The 17,403-nt window shown below is 37.7% G+C and overlaps 1 protein-coding gene across 2 annotated transcripts in view; it reads right to left on the reverse strand.

Moving 5' to 3' along the window:
* Positions 1-17,358, reverse strand: part of Smc5 (structural maintenance of chromosomes 5) — a 59,406-nt gene extending 42,048 nt beyond the window's left edge. For both annotated transcript variants that reach the window (XM_034502785.2, XM_034502777.2), the window contains exons 1-6: positions 17,078-17,358; positions 12,673-12,814; positions 9,452-9,504; positions 7,875-8,037; positions 5,737-5,871; positions 3,150-3,290 (exon numbers count right to left, since the gene is read on the reverse strand). In XM_034502785.2, coding sequence (XP_034358676.1) covers positions 3,150-3,290; positions 5,737-5,871; positions 7,875-8,037; positions 9,452-9,504; positions 12,673-12,814; positions 17,078-17,262 — 819 coding nt within the window. In that variant the 5' untranslated portion in view covers positions 17,263-17,358. The remainder of the gene's footprint in view (positions 1-3,149; positions 3,291-5,736; positions 5,872-7,874; positions 8,038-9,451; positions 9,505-12,672; positions 12,815-17,077) is intronic.
* Positions 17,359-17,403: the final 45 nt, after the last annotated feature.

Genomic DNA, 17,403 nt, shown 5'->3' on the forward strand with positions numbered 1-17,403 from the left:
AAAAAATGTCATTCCACAGCAATTAGCTAACTATTTGCTGAATAACAAGAAAATGGAATGCTAAAATAGAAATAATAAGAGTGAATAGGAGTTGAAAAGACTATTCCCTTCCGGCTGGAAGATGGTTCAGTGGTTACAAGAAGGGCCAGGGTTCAATTCCCACCACCTATATTATATGGCAGCTCATACAAACACACATGCAGGCAAAACACCATGCACATAAAATAGAAATAAATCTTTCTGCTCAGAAGACCCAGGACACTCCTGGAGCAGTTCAAAACCACACTTACAGGCATGCCCTTCCCTCTAATTAAAAACAGAAAATCTTTTGAAAAAGTGAATAAAGCATGGGGGTGGGGGGAATGGAAACAGGGGACCTATAAATTTTAAATTTAAAAAGTTAAAAAGGATCACTTCCGGTCTGGGTCCGAGAACTGAACAGATCCTGGGCAGCAGCTCTGTACCCAGCCTCACAAAACCCAGAGGAAGCGGGGCTCCCAGGAGTTCTAACCCGGGCAGTATCTCAGGTAAAAATGAATCACCCGTGATGTCTGCTGTTAGAAGTTCTAATCCTGATGCTGGCCTCTGGACTTATACTACTCAGACCTTCGATGGGCCTTTGACAAGGATATCAAACAGCTAGAGACTGACATCACTAATCTGAAGACATCCCTTGTTTCACTGTCTAAAGTGATCTCCAAAAATTGCAAAGGACTTTATTGGACTTGATTTACTCCTTTACAATAAAAAAGACGTGTACAGCTCTAGACTGTGTACAGCCCTTAAAAGAAGAATGTTGCCTCTACACAGACAAGACAGGGATGGTTAAAGAGAGCATGAAAAAGGTCAGAGAAGGCCTTGAGAAAAGACAGAGAGAAAAAGAAAGATGAGAGCTGGTACAAGAATTGATTTTCAACCTCTCCATGGTTGTCAACCCTACTTCCTTCCATCTTGGGACCGTTAACTGGGTTATTTTTGCTTATTTCTTTTGGTTCCTGAGCCTTAAATAGGCTGACTAACTTTGTGAAACAAGAGATAGATAATTTGGTAGCAAAACCTATTCAGATACATTATCATAAGTTAGCCATGGAGGACCACGAGACTCAAAATAAGGTTGTTATTCTATCCAGGGTGTTCTAAAACCTATCTCCACCCAACCTAAGAGGGGGGACTTCCGCCCCTAGACCAAGCAGAGAGAGGCCACCCAGAACCCCCCTCTGACTGGCGATCTGAATTCTTGCTTAGGCTGCAAGGCTAAACACTGCAAGAGAATATAAATAAAAGTTAAAAATATCTTTCTGGGTTCCCTGAGGGACAATCCTGACTGCATGGGGGTTGATGTCAAAAGTATCCCCTCTCCAGGAAAAAGACATCGGGATGGGTATGGCCCTCATGCCTCACTGGACAACGACAGGAGGACCGGAGCCATTACAAGGTCCCCTTTAATTACTGGAGGTCAGGCCTCTACCCCTGCCTTGGCAAGATTAGAATTGCCATGGCCCTTCTATACTTGGAGAAGGGAGGAGATGTCAGGGGCAGCCCTGCTTATACACTGAAGGCCTAAAATCAGCCATAGGCCTGACATACATGCCTGCTAACACAAAGTCTTGGGTCTCTGTAGAAAAACATTGAAACAGATGGCTATAAGCTATTGTAAACAGGCAGCTTCTGTAGAAATTTACCAGCCTGAGTAGTCATAAGCAGCCTTGACGGATAGTACCAACTTAGATAAGGACAAGTGAATCATAGGCAGAGTCATAGTGACCTGTCCCCTGAACCTTCACCCAGTCGATACCCTGTTCTGAAAGATATCTGTACTCCCCCTGAACACCTATGCTCCCGTGTCATCCCCTTCTCCACATCCTGCCTTTTTGTGTTTATAACCCCTGTGTGAAAAAGTAAAAATTATGATTTGATTAAAAAAAAAGAAAGAAAGAAAAAAAAAGAAAAAAGTTAAAAAGATTGAAATCAATCTCTTCAAAAAGGGGTCAAAAGACTTCAAAAGATAACAGTGAAAAGTAGTAATAAACACAGAAAAATACAATAAAAAGGTATAGAAAGGACAAAGTTTAAGAATAATGAAACTGCAAAACCTGGTTGGAAGAATGCTCTAAATGTAGAGACATACATTATTTTCATATTAATATGTATTTCCATGAAACAAACATAAAAATTAATGCTTCCATCCATTTAATATTCCAAGGAACTCCACTACTTATTCCAAGCTGGTCATAGATAATAAATATGTATCATATTTTAAACAACAAGGACAAAAAATAGTTAGGAAAATTACAGTCTGAGAAGACAGTTAAGATACTTCATGCTACATATGGCATACCTCAACTAAATTCTTAATGACACATACACACACACACACAAATATTTTCAGTGGCACTAAATGACAGTCCCCGCTTAGCAAATTTAATTTTTAATGTGAACAATATCTTAGGTCATTAACATTAAGGAGAAATAGTAAAGAACTGGTAAGGACTAAAATCTGAAGAATTGAAGTTAGTAACTCAATCAAATGTTTGCTGTGATAATTAGCATATATCAAATAAAGAATAAGAAAAATACATATGCATACATGTAATATTAAAATTTTAAGAAATATCTAACTTTAATACAAAATGAGTGCCTATTTATAAAGACATACTTTGTAGGTACTCAGTCATTCATTAGTTTTGTTTTGGTGATTTCTTTTTGCTTGTTTTTGGTTTTTTTTTGGGGGGGGGGGAACTTCACACAAGCTGGTTTCATCTGAGAAGGAATCTCAATTGAGAAAATGCCTCCATTAGACTGATCTACAGACTTTAAAATTATGATTGCTATGGTAGGACCCAGCCTACTGTGGTTGATGCCATCCCTGGTCAGGAAGTTCTGAGGATATAAAGAAAGCAGGCTGAGGAAGAAATGGAAAACAAGGCAGTAAGCAGCATTCCTCCATGGCCTCTGATTCAGTTCCTGTTCGCAGGTTCCTTCCTGTCTAGAGTTCTTGCCCTGACATCCCTTCAAAATGGACCCTGATTATAAATAGAAAAAAACCTTTCTCCCCAAGTTCCTTTTGGTCAGTGTTTATCACAGCAATAGAAAGCAACCTAAGACAGCTGATGAATCACCTATTTTTCCCTCAGATAAGTAACACTTACCACCCATGGTCTTTTTGCCTCAAGCATCTCAATTAAATCTAAATGTCGTTTTCGTTCATAGAATCTTTCCACATCTTGTTTGTACCTTTCATTTCTCTGAGTCATTTTCTCTAGGTATTCAGTTTTCTCTTTGCAAGAGGTCTAAAATAGTATTTGTTGACAATTAGTTCAAATGAAAAAAGAACACAGCAAGTCAAATCTTTTAACAATAAAATATAAGCAAAATTTCACAAGAAAGAATTCTATAAGGGTTTCTTAGAACTATGTAAAAATGCAGCTAGGAAGAATGCTTGACTAGTTAGGCATAAAGTTCTCTATTTGATCCCCAGCACTATTCAAAATTAGACTAGTGATACACACCTGTAGTTTCAGTGCTGAGGAGACAGAGGCAAGAGCATCAGATGTTCAGGGTTATCTTCAGCTATAGAGTGAAAGGCCAGCCTGGGCTACAGAAGACCCTGTCTAAAAACAACAACAAAACCAACAAAATCAGGTGAAAGTAACACTCCAGCGAGAAATTCTGGTTCAAGATTTTAAAATACACTAGTCATGTAACTGTAAGGAAGCCTGTCAGCACCTCTGAGCCTGGATCTTTGCCTACGGATAAAAGAAGCAATTCATTTAACACATTTTTTTTTCTTTTTACCGTGAACATGTTTATTAACTAAAAAATGGAGATTAAAATCAAAAGATGCTTGGTAACGAGCATTCTGTCATAGCACAGAATGGTTTTTTTGGTTTTTGTTTTTTGTTTTTTTTTTTTTTTATTAGATATTTTATTTACACTTCAGATGCCATCCCCTTTCCCCATTCCCCCCCTTAGAACACCCCTATCACTTGCCCCCTTTTCCTTTTTGCATTTATACATTTTTTAAAAAATGTTAATCATAGGCTTTATAAGTTTGGTATTGTTCAATCAGAGGTGTAACCCACTACCCAACCTAGATATGTCAACTATCTTTGACTGGTGGAGATACATGAACATCTGCCTCCCTGTCTCCCCCTCCTTCTCTCTTTCATCACCTAGCTTCTCCTCTCCTTCTTCTCCTCCACTTCTTACTCCTTCTCTTCCTCTCAGTACTCCTCCCACTTTAGCTCCACCTTAGATTTGAGTGGATGGTCGTCAGCTGACATTCATCCTAAAGCCAGGTTCAGAACTAAATGTTTTAGTTAGGATAGATGACAGAGGAGCTGGTTAGTCAACAAAATGATGGACTGGGTATTAGGACTATTTTGTACCTCACTGGTACAAATCGGCATAATTATGCTCTAATTGTATTTTGAGAGAAAAGTTTCATTTTAACACTTAACACATATTAACAATCTTTTCTTTGAAATGCATAAAGCTAAAAATGTTTCTACGTTTGAAATTCATCAGATTTTGATATATGTGCCTGGGTTACTACCAGCTAAACACCTGTAATCTGAAGCTCCAAAATGCTCTCAAACTGCAGCTTGTATACAACTATATGACTCATGATTTGGAATTTGATGCATTTTAGATTTGTTTTTGTCCAGACAAAAGCTTAATAAAATCTGTAAAAATAGCATGTAAATGCAAAGGAGTATCAGGCTTAATATGTCATAAATACTCAGGACTTAAGGACTTTGAGATGACAGAAAGCTAAAATTCAATCTATTGCATATTAACAAACACAAAGCTACACTGAACAACCTAGAAAAAAAAATACATGCTTGTTTCCTTCAGCAGGTAGAGATAATTTAGAAACGCATTTCAGGTGTAAATATTAGATTGATGCAAAATTGATGATTTCTCATCAAGACCAAAAAATTGAAGAAATACAAAACATAGAATTGAATAATCACAAAAATCCCAGACCAATTCTTTTTAATTAAGACCCCAAAATTAATGTTTTATAGTAGGATACTTTAGATAACTATACTTAAAGAGAAGGTTATCTGTTTTGGTTTTTTTAATTATAAAAACATACCAAGCTGAGTAGGTTATACAGCATTTCTATATATTTATTAAAAGGTTTTTAAAAATTTTTAAAAATTAACACTCCAACTAAATCCTAGTTTGTGTATAAAGTCTATCTTCATTTGACTGAAGAAAAAATACACCAAATGACATTAACAGGAGTGTTTTCAAATACCACATCCTTATTGTCTGTAAATCTAAAAATCTTACACAGTACATGGCATACAATAAATTGTTTGATGGGTACCAGACAAAAGAAAAACATAACTTCCTATTGAGAGTTCCTTAAAATCTCAACTGGTAACATGCATTTACTAAAATAGTCAAAAAGTTTCAAACTTCATATACCATTCTCACTTTCTGTCACTAGTTGATGTTAGAAATACAAGCTTGGGTGAAAAATCAACCACAGTTATGAATTTCCTCAACATACATACTACCCATTTTGCAATATGTCTTTTTTTCTTTTCCCTCAAGACAAAGTTTCTCTGTTTAGCCCTAGCAGTGCTGGAACAGACCAGAGACCCATCTCCCTCTGCCTCCCAAGTGCTGGGACTAAAGGCACCACCACCCAGTTATTCTTGCACATTTTGAGACACAGATTTAGTAAATGACAACAGAAATGACTTGTCTATTTCTAAATACCTCTAGCTGCTTCTCCTTTTCCCTGAAGTTTTTGAGTTCGCAATGGTATCTGTGCATCTCTGGAGGACCAATTGACTTCTCAGTAGCTTCAAGGAGTTCAATTTTGCTGAGTTTAGCAAATTCCCCAACTTTGTCCTACAGCACCAAAATTAACTATTAGCAACTATCATTCATAAATACCATTAAAATTTATTAAATTTGCCAAGATACTCTCACTTAAAAAAAATTTGAGATATGAAACAAGTCATTATGTTTGTGAGGAAAATAAGCTATAGTGTAGACACTATGCAACATTAAAATGAAAGACACTGGACTGTAATTTTAAACATAGATTATTAGACTTTTTAAAAAATCTTTAAAATTTTTCTTTTATATCACCTATGTATGTGTGTACCTATGTGTTGGATTATGCATGTGAATGCAATGCCTAAGGAGTCAAGAAGGCATCAGATCCACTAGAGTGGAGATCAGGTGGTTGTAAACTGCTATATGCAGGTGCTGTGAATCAAATTTGGGTGCTTTGGAAGTGCTTTTAAAAAATGAGCCATCTTTTCAAACCAGAATATTTTATTATTAATGAACAAATAAAAATATCACTAGACTTTAGAAAGTACACCTACATATAAAAGTTTATTCTAACCAATATATCATACAAATGCACTGATTAAAAGTTGTTCATTAATTAAGGCAGGCATGGTGGCCCACCGCTTTAATCCCACACTTGGGAGGCAGGGGCCGGTGGATCTGAGAGTTTAAAGCTAGCCTGGTCTACAGAGTGAGTTCCAGGACATCTAGGGCTACAGAGAAACCCTGTCTTGAAAAACAAAAGAACTATAAAAAGTTGTTCACTAACTCTGGCTTCTCAGGATCTCACATTCAAGAATGCATGGCAGCTATAGCTACTTGAACAATCAATCAAGTCAGTTCAACATTCTAACTGGAAGTGGTTCATGAGACCTGACCCCTACTTGAAGCTACAGTAGATAAGTTACTGGCTTCTGAGAGAGAATTAATTTTAAGGGTGTCACTTCTGGTAAATAAACTAGTGGATGGCCCAAACCCAGGAGTATATGGACTGCACAAATCTTGAGCCCACAGGTTAGTACCCAAAAAAACCAAAACCAAAACCAAAACAAACAAAAAAAACCCAGGAGAGGTAGAAGTAGATCTTGAAAGAGTTAAGGGAAGGAAATAAGGAGTAAATATGGTCAAAACACATTGTATGTTATTGTTAAAGAATTTTAGTAAGTTATTTGACTCTTGCAAATGGGAGTTTGAAACTACTCTGTACTTAAGTACCTTTCTCACAGGCTGGGGAGATGGCTTGTGTATAAAGTGTGCTTTCAAGTGTGAGGACAAGTTAGATCTCTAGTAGCCATATAAAAACTAGGCCAGCATGGCAACCTGCCTATAATCCCAGTTACGGCAGAGACAGGGAATCTTCTGGCCAAACTGCTCGACTCCTGATTCAGGCAATGCTTTAGTAAATAAAGTTGACAGGGAATGAGAAAGACATATAAAACTAACCTCTGGCCTCTAAGACTATGTGCACACATGTACTCAAATACTAGTACACACCACACACAGACAAACATAAAAAAAATGTTTAAAAACAAACATTTTGTAGCTTAAAGTTATTAAATAAAATTATTAACACAACTTATGGATGACTGAGGTCCAGTGGGCCTGGAACTCTATGTAGCCCAGGCTAGCCTACTAAGAACTACTATTACAGATGTGTGTCACCATGCCCATAAAAGTAGAAAGTACTAAGAGTGCTGTGTTGAATGCAAAGAGCAATAATTACATACTTATTAATTGAAATTAATAACCTAAGGATAGAATGCTTTCTTTTACAAAGAGCTATAAATATTAAGAGTGCTTTTTTGATACAAATCTAACTATTACTGTATCTCTTGAATAGTATTTGTATTTTCTATGGCATAAAGCGAAAATACTACACACAAAATTCCCCCAAGTTTGGAAGTCTTCCCTTCTCTAAAGAGAGAGGTTGGGGACAGGGGAGGTGACACAGTGGGACTGGGAGAAAAGGGAGAGGAAGGTACAATTGGGATGTAAAGTAAATAAATAAATTAATGAAAGATAATTCCCCATGTTCATTTATATTTCTCTCAGACCTGAGGCAAGAACTGACACAGATTGCCCACTTGGATGTTTAAGGCTGCAACTTGTTCTTCCACTATCTTCTGGGTTACAGGTTTTTTGTTGATGAACCAAAAGGACTGATTTTTTATCACATCAATTTCACGAGTGATTATAAGATTTCCAGAAGTCCTGAACCTAATTAAAGAATTGAAAAGCTTTAATATTCAAAACACACAGTAAATTAAGAATAACATTTCTGTTACTTTTCCTATACCCCAAAGTCTAAGAAATAGTACTTGAATTTTTATTCTTTCTGGTATTTTTAAATCCTTCCCACCTTGGAAACACTGGCTTTTTGTTATTACCCCACAATTAGTCATGCCAGTTACTATTTGGTTAACATTCAAAATTACTTAAATTGTTGAAATTAAAACAAGTGCTAATTCTAATCCCAAAACACAAGTTTATTTATCCTTTAATCATTATACTATTCTTCAATCACATCCTTTGCCTGTAATTCAAAATGTATTAGTACATTAAAGACTAATAGTTAGCTGAAACTTCCTCTACATGAAAAACATATGAATGAAAACTGACTTCCATGGAATACAAATTTACCCAACCAAAAACTCTCTGCCCAAAAGAATAAATCATAGATTCCTTACCATGTACTTCATTCTGAATGCTGAAAGAATTATAATAATGCCTCTAAAGAACCATTAAGTAATACAGTAGGATGGTTTAAATATGCTTGGTCCATAGGGAGTAGCACTGTCCTGAAGTGTCATTGTTGGAGGAAGTGTGTCACTGTAGGGGTAGGCTTTGAGACCTTCCTAGCTGCTTGCAAGACAGTCTTCTCCTATTTGCCTTTGGAGAAGGCAACACTCAGCTCCTCCAGAACCATGTCTGCCTATAAGCCAGCCCCAATTAAATGTTCTCCTTTATAAGAGTTGCCTTGGTGACAGTATCTCTTCACAGCAATGAAAACCCTAACTAAGACATACAGAATCTAAAAAAGGGTATTTACTAATTTTTGCTTTCAGCAGTATTTGCTTCATACTGCTCTATTCACCCATCTTCTTCACAAGATGATCAAAGTCAAGGACTTAAGTACATCAGGTAAACTCTACTACTCTGCTATACTCTAGCCTAAGTACTTCAAAATTGGCAAAAAGAAAGAGATACTTAAAAATGTTAAAGACTACAATTTCTCTCTCCTTCTCTTTGGTATATGTTTGTTTGTTTTAGACAAGTAGTCCAGGCTGACCTTGAATTTGTTATGTAGTGGAAAATGACCTTGAACTCCTGATTCTTCTGAATAGCATCGACTCCTTGCTTTCCAGCTCTATCTCCTAAGTGCTGGAATTCTGAAGTGTACCATCAGACCTGACTACAACCTCTCAGTGTACAGTAATCAGTCATATACTTTTATTACTTCATTAAACTACAATTTCTTGAGTACTTTACAAAATAAATCTTTTAAATTTGTTTTTAAAAGACACATTAAAAAGTGTATTTGCCACAATATTACATTAATATTCTTTTCCAAAGTCATCAAGAAAGCATAGATACAAGCTGAAAAATTATGCTAAGAGTGTTTAACACTTACAGTTCAATTTCAACCAAACCTTTGGAACATCCTCTCTTCACAAAAAACCCAACCTACAATGTAAGAAGAAAAAGTGAGTTGTGTCAATGGTATTTCCAGGTAAATGATCAGAGCGCTAGAAGAGTCATTACTGTTCGCCAAATCAGACTTTTTCAGTAATCACATGAATGTGCAAGGCCAGGTCCTTCCACTCTTCTTGCACTACAGAAATCACAGCAGTTAAATTATGGGTCACTTCAGCACTAGGCAGTTAAGGCTCTTACAAAGCTGCTAACAAGGCACTGAAATGGAAGAGCAAGGATTTGAGTTTGGGCAATCCGGCTCCGAGCCTATGTACTATGAACATTCACAACAAGTCCTATACTATAACTACAATACAAAGCTCTACACCAAATCTACTACTGTTGCAGACCCCCCCCCCCCCCGAGGTACATAGATTAACATTAACAAGCGCTCTAATAGTGCCTATTCTGTTTTTAAGACATACTTGTCATCAAGTATCTTTCAAAAACAAAATGATAATTTACATAGTAAAATAAGACACCTGAACTAGATCTGATAACTATGAGCTTAAACACAAAACAGAATGAAGGACTAAAAACATCAACTTGAATCTTGAGTTTGAGCTTTATAAATAATAAATACTAAAATGATAGAACTCCTTAGCACTTGGTAGAGCCAGGAACATTAGAAGTTCAAGGTCACCCTCAACAACACACTAGATTAGCCAACCAGTGTTAAATGAGAACCTATCTCAAAACAGAAAACAAAAGAGAAGGAAAAATGAATATGATCAAATATACTGTATATTATTATCAAAGAATAAATACAAACATTTTTAAAAACAAGGAAAAGTAGCAACAACACAAAATAAGGTAGGTACAGCATCATAAAGTTTATATACTTTAAGGTACTGAGAGATAAGTTGAAAAAAGCTGAATCAGAATGTAGTGACAAGCAAAATATCCCACAATTATAAATAAAGAACAAGAGCTGGAGAGTTAAGAGCACCTGCTGCTCTTCCCGAGGACCTGTGTTCTGTTTCCAGTAGCCATGCTGAGTGGTTCACAATCATCTAAATCCAGCTGTGAGGAAAAATGACAGCCTCTTGTGGCCTCCATAGGTGCACAATCTCTCTCCCCCCCCTCCCCTACCTCCTCTCTTACACACACACACACTTTAAAAACCCAGAATAAAAGACCTTGCAATAATCTTTTTAATCATGTTAGTGACCTCTGAGAATGACTATAAACAAACAACTACCATTTATTATATGCTGCTAAGATAAACTGGGAACTTTACAAATTCAACTGCCAACCCTGAACTATATACTATACCAATTTTATAGATAATGAAATTACAGATTAAAAAAAATGGGGGGGTGATGGTGTTCCTATAACCTGAGTGCCCATCTTTAATCTCTACTATAGGTTGCAATGACAACATGTTACACACACACACACACACACACACACACACACACACACAATTACTTGGCTTTGACTGGCTAGGTCACTTAACATTGCTTACTCATAGAAAGATGACATCTCTGAAGAAGCAAATTGTGCACTGTCTGGCAACAATTAAAATATTTGATACAAACGGGGGGTAGGGAGCAGTTCTTATTTATTATAAAGTAGCCAGATAATTTAGATTGTACTTATAATAAGATTTTATACTTACATTTAAATAGAAATAAAGTATTCTTGCTGAGAACTTAGATTTCAGTTAAATATTAAATCTGTAGATACAGAAGGCCAACCATCTGTATTTAGGAACCACTGCACTCCAGGGCCTCCCTTAAGATCTCTACCAGTCCAAAAAGAAATGTGGTTTCTTTAAAATAAGAACTGCAAGGCTGGTAAAAACTACTACAGCGAAACCCATTCTAATTGTACAGAATTGGAGATTACAACCCAGGAGACCAATGAAGAGGGACTGAACTCATGATTTGACAAAGGATATAGAAAAATCTGAGCTAGTCATTGCAAATTAACTATTTTAACCTCCTTATCTTCTAAATCAAAGTCTGATGTGCCGACCACCGTTAAAGGTCACAAGGCTAATTTATTAACAGAACAAAGTATCTTTTCTAGCCCACAAGTATCTCTGGTATAGCTTGTTTTTTAAAAATTGATTTTAAATATATTTATAATTTTAGGGAGTGCTGATTCAATTCTGTAGCATTATATTATATTGTTTACACACAGCTCTAATTCTGTAGTGTTCTCAGCAGTTCACTTTAAGCTTTACCAAAACTTTTTATTTAACTTTTTAAATTTTTATTTATCTGCAGGCAGATCACATGTCATGTCCCACATATCAGCTCTCTCCTCCCAACCAGGGCTTTAGGGACGGAACTCACTTGTCAGCTTGGTAGCAATCGCTTTTACCCACTAAACTATCTCACTCATCCTCAAACTTTTCTTTTAAAATACAATTTTATAACTTTCGCATATAATTATTGCATCTTTGTTAATTTATTCCTAGGTAGCTTACACTTGCATTGTTATTGTTAAGTCTGGGACTACTGCAGAGGACCAGAGTCTGGTTCCCAGTACCCGGAATGAATGGATGGCTCACAACTGTAACTCTAGCTCCAGGGTGTAGGACACCTTTTTCCAGCTTACATGGACACACAGACAGACACGAATACTCTTTAAAAGACCAAAACAAAACAAAAACCCAGCAGCACTTTTAACTATATCATTTTGTTCTCTGTTAATGTACAGACATTCAACAAAGTTTTATCTAACCTGGTATCTAACAATCCTGACAGATTTCCCTATTAAGGTATCAGAATTGTTTGAAAATTCTTTTTTTCCTGAATAATATTGCTTTGTTTGGAATTGCTGTTATCACTTCTTTGTCTTGGACAATATTAAAAGTAACCAGAACTTTCTCCTGAGACTATTCGTGTCCTTCTAGAAGTTCTAGGTAAAAGAAAGCTCATTTGGTATACTTAAGAACCTAAGATGTAGAAATTAACTTGTTTATAAAAACAAATGATTCTGAATTTTCTTAAAAATTATGTAATTTAAGTAAGCCAGAAATGGGTGTGCATGCCTTTAATCTCAGCACTCAGGAGGTAGAGGCAGGCAGATCTCTGAGCTCCAGACCAGCCTGGCCTACAGAGCAAGTTCCAGGACAGTCAGGGCTGCTACAAAGAGAAACTCTGTCTTAAAATGCCAAAAACCAAAGAGGAGATTATGTTAACTCACCTTATCTGCACGTCCCATGAATGCAGGTTTGCCTGCTAGTCCAAGGCAAATGGCACACACTATGCTTGACTTCCCTGTTCCATTGGCTCCGATAATCATATTCAGATGGGGGCCAGGAGACACTTCACAGATATCATATGTTCTGAATTGAAAAGAAGCAAAATCATTAAACAGAAATAAGAGAAAAACCTTTCTTTGTTAATGCATCTTTTTTTGTTGCTTTGCATTATCACTGTCCACAACCCTTTTATAACAAATTTAAAAGCCAGCTAATGATATGAATGTAATGTTATTCATATATTTAGGGAGAATGAGGTACTGAAGAGTCAAGCCCTGCAGGGCCTTTTACATGCTAGGTAAGTGCTTTATCACCCAGCTCTATCCCTAACCCTCTAAATTTGAAATAATCAACTTACAGAGGGAAAACTCTATCAATGGAAAAGTAACAATGCACATGTGAAATAAAAACATGGGGGGGGGGCAGCTGGCAGCACATGTCTTTAATTCTAGCATTCAGGAGGCAGGGTTTAAAAACCTGGTTAAAACAAACCCATGAGTTTGGGGCTACATAGTGAGATCCTGCCAAGCAAAATACAATCTAAGTTTGAAACCATTTATCCTCTTTTGGGAGACTATATCAAAGCTATTGCACTTATTTTTACCTCAATTTTTGTAAAATAATTTCAAAACAAATTTGTACAAGAAGCCATGGCTTCTTTCCTAATGTCTTACATTTAAATTTTTTTGAATTATAACAGTAGCTACTTCTCATTTTAATATTTAAAGCAATCCAAAAATTATTCTTATTCAAATGACAAAATAATCATTAAACCAATGGCTTCATTTTATCATCATTAAAATTTTTTTAAAAAGGGCCTTTACTTTCTTTAATGCTGCAAGAAGATTCCATGAATCCATGACAGGCTATGTTATAACAATCCCCATTTCTCTGGGAGAAGGCAAGGATACATAAGTAGAGAGATCTGTATTCCTTATACACACCATGGCATCCAGAATGCTCTACCTCCCTGAATAGTTAGTCCATAGTTACACAAATTAAACATTTAATTTATATTCAGTACCTATAATTTTACATATCTGCTTCTGTGAGCTCTTAATTTAAGTGACTTTTTTTCTCCTACATATTTTTAAGATTCATTTTTTTTTAAAAACTTACTTATGTTTTAAAGTTTCTCTGTGTAGCCCTGGCTGTTCTGGAAACTCACTCTGTAGACCAGGGTGGCCTTGAGTGCACAGATCCACCCACCTTTGCCTCATAAGTGCAAGGATCAAAGGTGCAAGCAATGATGTCTCTCTTATTTTTAATCTGTGTTTAATTCTCATTATTTATCAAGGCAGCTTTGGCAAGATATGAAGGAAGCTATAACCTAGACATTTTTCTAGCTTGCCTTTTAAAATCCTTAATCGGAATTCGTAAATAATATTCCTTCTCTAGGTTTTTAGTGCTCAGGTACATGTGCTACTAACATGCTAACTATATAAATAAATTAACAAAGCATACTAACTTTAACACTTAAAACTTTAAAAAGTCAGGTGGTAACAAAAATATACTTGTGACAAAGAACTACAGGGATATACATGGAAATCTAGTATCACTTGTTTAAAAACAGAGGTGGGAATGGAGAGATGAATCCACCAATGAGAGCTTTATCTTCTTCCAGAGGCTCCAAGTTTGGTTCCAGCACCAACATAGATCAGCTCACAAGCACTTGTACCTGGAGCTCCAAGCAATATGGTGCCTTCTTCTGGTTATATGTGTATGTGCACCCAGGTATGTGTGCGCATGCAACATAGAGACAGACAGACAGAGACAGACACAGACACACACACACACACACACACACACACACACACCTTTCCTTAAAGGGCTTTGTAACTTAGCCCTAGTTTCAACTTTTTTCTCCCTTTTCTATCTCTACTCAGAATTCTAAATTCTATCTATTATACATTTCTTCATGTTTCTTGACGAATCTGTGCTTCCTTTAGCCTAGAACTCAACCTCGTCTGATCTATTCACTCATGGAAAACCCCTGTCCTATCTCTAGTCCATCTGAATTCTCTAAGCCCTACTTGCTTGATACTTCTCTCACCCTCACTCTGTGACAACTTGGTTGTCAACTTGACTACATCTAGAATTAATTAAAATCTGAGCAGCTGGGTATACCTGTGAGGGATTTTTTTCTTAAATTATTTGAAATGGAAAGACCCACTCTTAATCCAGATCTTCTGAGGTGCGAAGATCCACCCTTAATCTGGACCACACTTTCTTCGGGCAGCTTATCTAAAGGACACAGAAGGAAGCTTGTTCTCATGGCCTGGTGGCTTCCATTCTTGCTCTCACTGACAAGTCCATTCCTTCACTGGCATCAGAGCCTATTTCTCTGGGATTCTGAAGACCAGTGAAGACATCCAGTGCCATGGACAGAATAACTACTGGACTCTTAGAGCCACTGATAATGGTAGACAGCCTTTGTTGGACTAGCTGAACTAAACCCTGTAAGCCATTTCATAAATGGCCTTTCTATATATGGATATAGATGCATTCTACAAGTTCTGTTCCTCCAGAAAACCAAACACATTCCCAAATCTAAAATCTTATATTAGTCAAATAAACAAAACCATACCCAACTGCATTTTCTACCTACTTTTTCTTTTTGCTATTTTTGTTCAAGCTTTTCTTTCTTATTCTTCCTCAGTCTAAAGCTTTCTTTGGTACTACTTTATCCAAGGGAAAGCATTTTTCCAACTGCTAAATGTAGGAGGAGGCTTCAGTCTCATTCCGAGTTCAATGGAGCAGATATTTTCAGTATTATTTTAACTAAACTTCTCTGACAAGTCTCCCGAGATTCTCCTCTGACCTTCCTGTACTCATCTTCTCTCCCTCTTACAATACGTTTTATTCCTCCAATTTGTATTTTCCTTTTCGTAATTTCAAAGACTTCTGTAACACCAATAACCACCTACACATGACTCCCAAGTCTGTGGCTTATTCTTTTCTCTCTGAGCTCCAGGCCTTTAGAAACTCCATCTATACAACTTTTCTCTTAGCTATCCCACAGGAAAGTTCAAGACAGAGGCGCTCACCTGCATTCATTACTTATTCTCCCCACACTATTTGCTCTTGAATAACATCTGAATGGTGAGCCAGAGCCAGACGTGGGAAGGACTAGGGCACTCTTCCACTCTCATGCCTCAGAATCCATAGGCAGATCTTATCACATAACCTTTTAGCCCTGCATTCTTGCTTTCTTACTTTAAATATTCTTGCTTGCTATCTGGTACCCTTTCAAAATCATCCCCCAGGATGATGCTGGAGTTCCTTAGCAAAGTAACAGACAAGCCAGAACAATAGTTCCCAACCTCGATCCATGTATGTTCTTACATGTCAGGTCACTCATCGCTCACTAAACATTACAAACTGGCTTTCAGGCAAGTCCCTTCCTTGTGTAACCATCTTCCCTTCTTTTCGATTTTAACATCTTCTTCACAAAGCTCTGACAGTTGTGGTTGAACTTAGCCGGTTCAGTCTTTGTGCCTCCCATGAAATCCCGAGGAGATAGGTTACAGCTGATAACCCCATGCTGAGTATATTAGCCTTTCATGATCTGGATTCAAATGAACAATTCAGCAATTAGAATCTATACAGATCCAGGCAAAACCCAATAGCTTTGAGTTTATATCATCAACAAAGACAGGTAGAAATACAGTGATATGTAAATAAAACAAACGTACCCCTGATACATAAGTGCTTGGAAAAAAAAAATGGTATTGTCACTACAGTTCTATAACTTACTCAAGTCTACACTTAAGAAAAATACCTGGAAAGAATAACTCAAAGGCGCTAAACAGATAGTGATGTTTTTGGTAACATTTAGAATCTACTCAACTAGCTGGGGTGGAAGCAAGGAAGAAAGGAGGATTGGAAGGGTCAAGAATCTGCAAGGAGCTACAGAAACTGGTAACACGATTTAATTTCTTTGGTACATTCTAATCACCAATCAACAACCATTACCATCTCAATTGCCCACTTGGAAAACGCGTACACTTTTCAAAATTTGCCACTCCGCTGTAACTGTTGCCTATCGAGTTTTGTGAAGTGCACAGGTCCCTGGCCGATTGAGATTCGCAGACTAGAGACCTGGCCCCTTAGTATATCTACTGACTACATCCGACGCTTTCCAAAACCATTGGGTGGATTAAAAAAAAAAAAAAAAAAAACCATCAGGCCACACGTTTACTACAGTCAACAAGGCCAGTCTCCACGGCCTAGGCAGGGAAAGGCTCAGAGTTAGCCTGACACAGGTTCCCCACCGCCGGACACACCCCACAGCCCCGGGCCTGCGGGCCGCTTGCTCCCGCCCAGGCGCGGCCTGCCGCCACTCACAAGAAGTTCTCCATGGCGATGCGGACGATTGAGCCTTCGACGAAGAGTCCGGACGGCCGCGGCAGCGTCGACGTCGGGTTCGAGTTCTTTCTCTTGCTCGGGACCTCGGAGGAAGCATCTCTCGGGAGAGACCTCTTGGGAACCTGGGGGTTGGGGGTAGCAGCCTTTCCGCTCGGAGTCGCCATCCTGGCTTCCTCCGCGTCCCGCAGCGGCTTCCGTTCCCGGCGAGCCGCAGCCCAGGAGCCTCCGCGCCGGGCTCCCGCGCTAACTGACCCCGTCTGACCCCGCCCCGCAGCCCGGACGCGCCGGCGCAGTTCCGCCCCGCA

The sequence above is a fragment of the Arvicanthis niloticus genome, chromosome 1 (genome assembly GCF_011762505.2).
Source record: "Arvicanthis niloticus isolate mArvNil1 chromosome 1, mArvNil1.pat.X, whole genome shotgun sequence".
Taxonomy (NCBI): Eukaryota; Metazoa; Chordata; class Mammalia; order Rodentia; family Muridae; genus Arvicanthis; species Arvicanthis niloticus.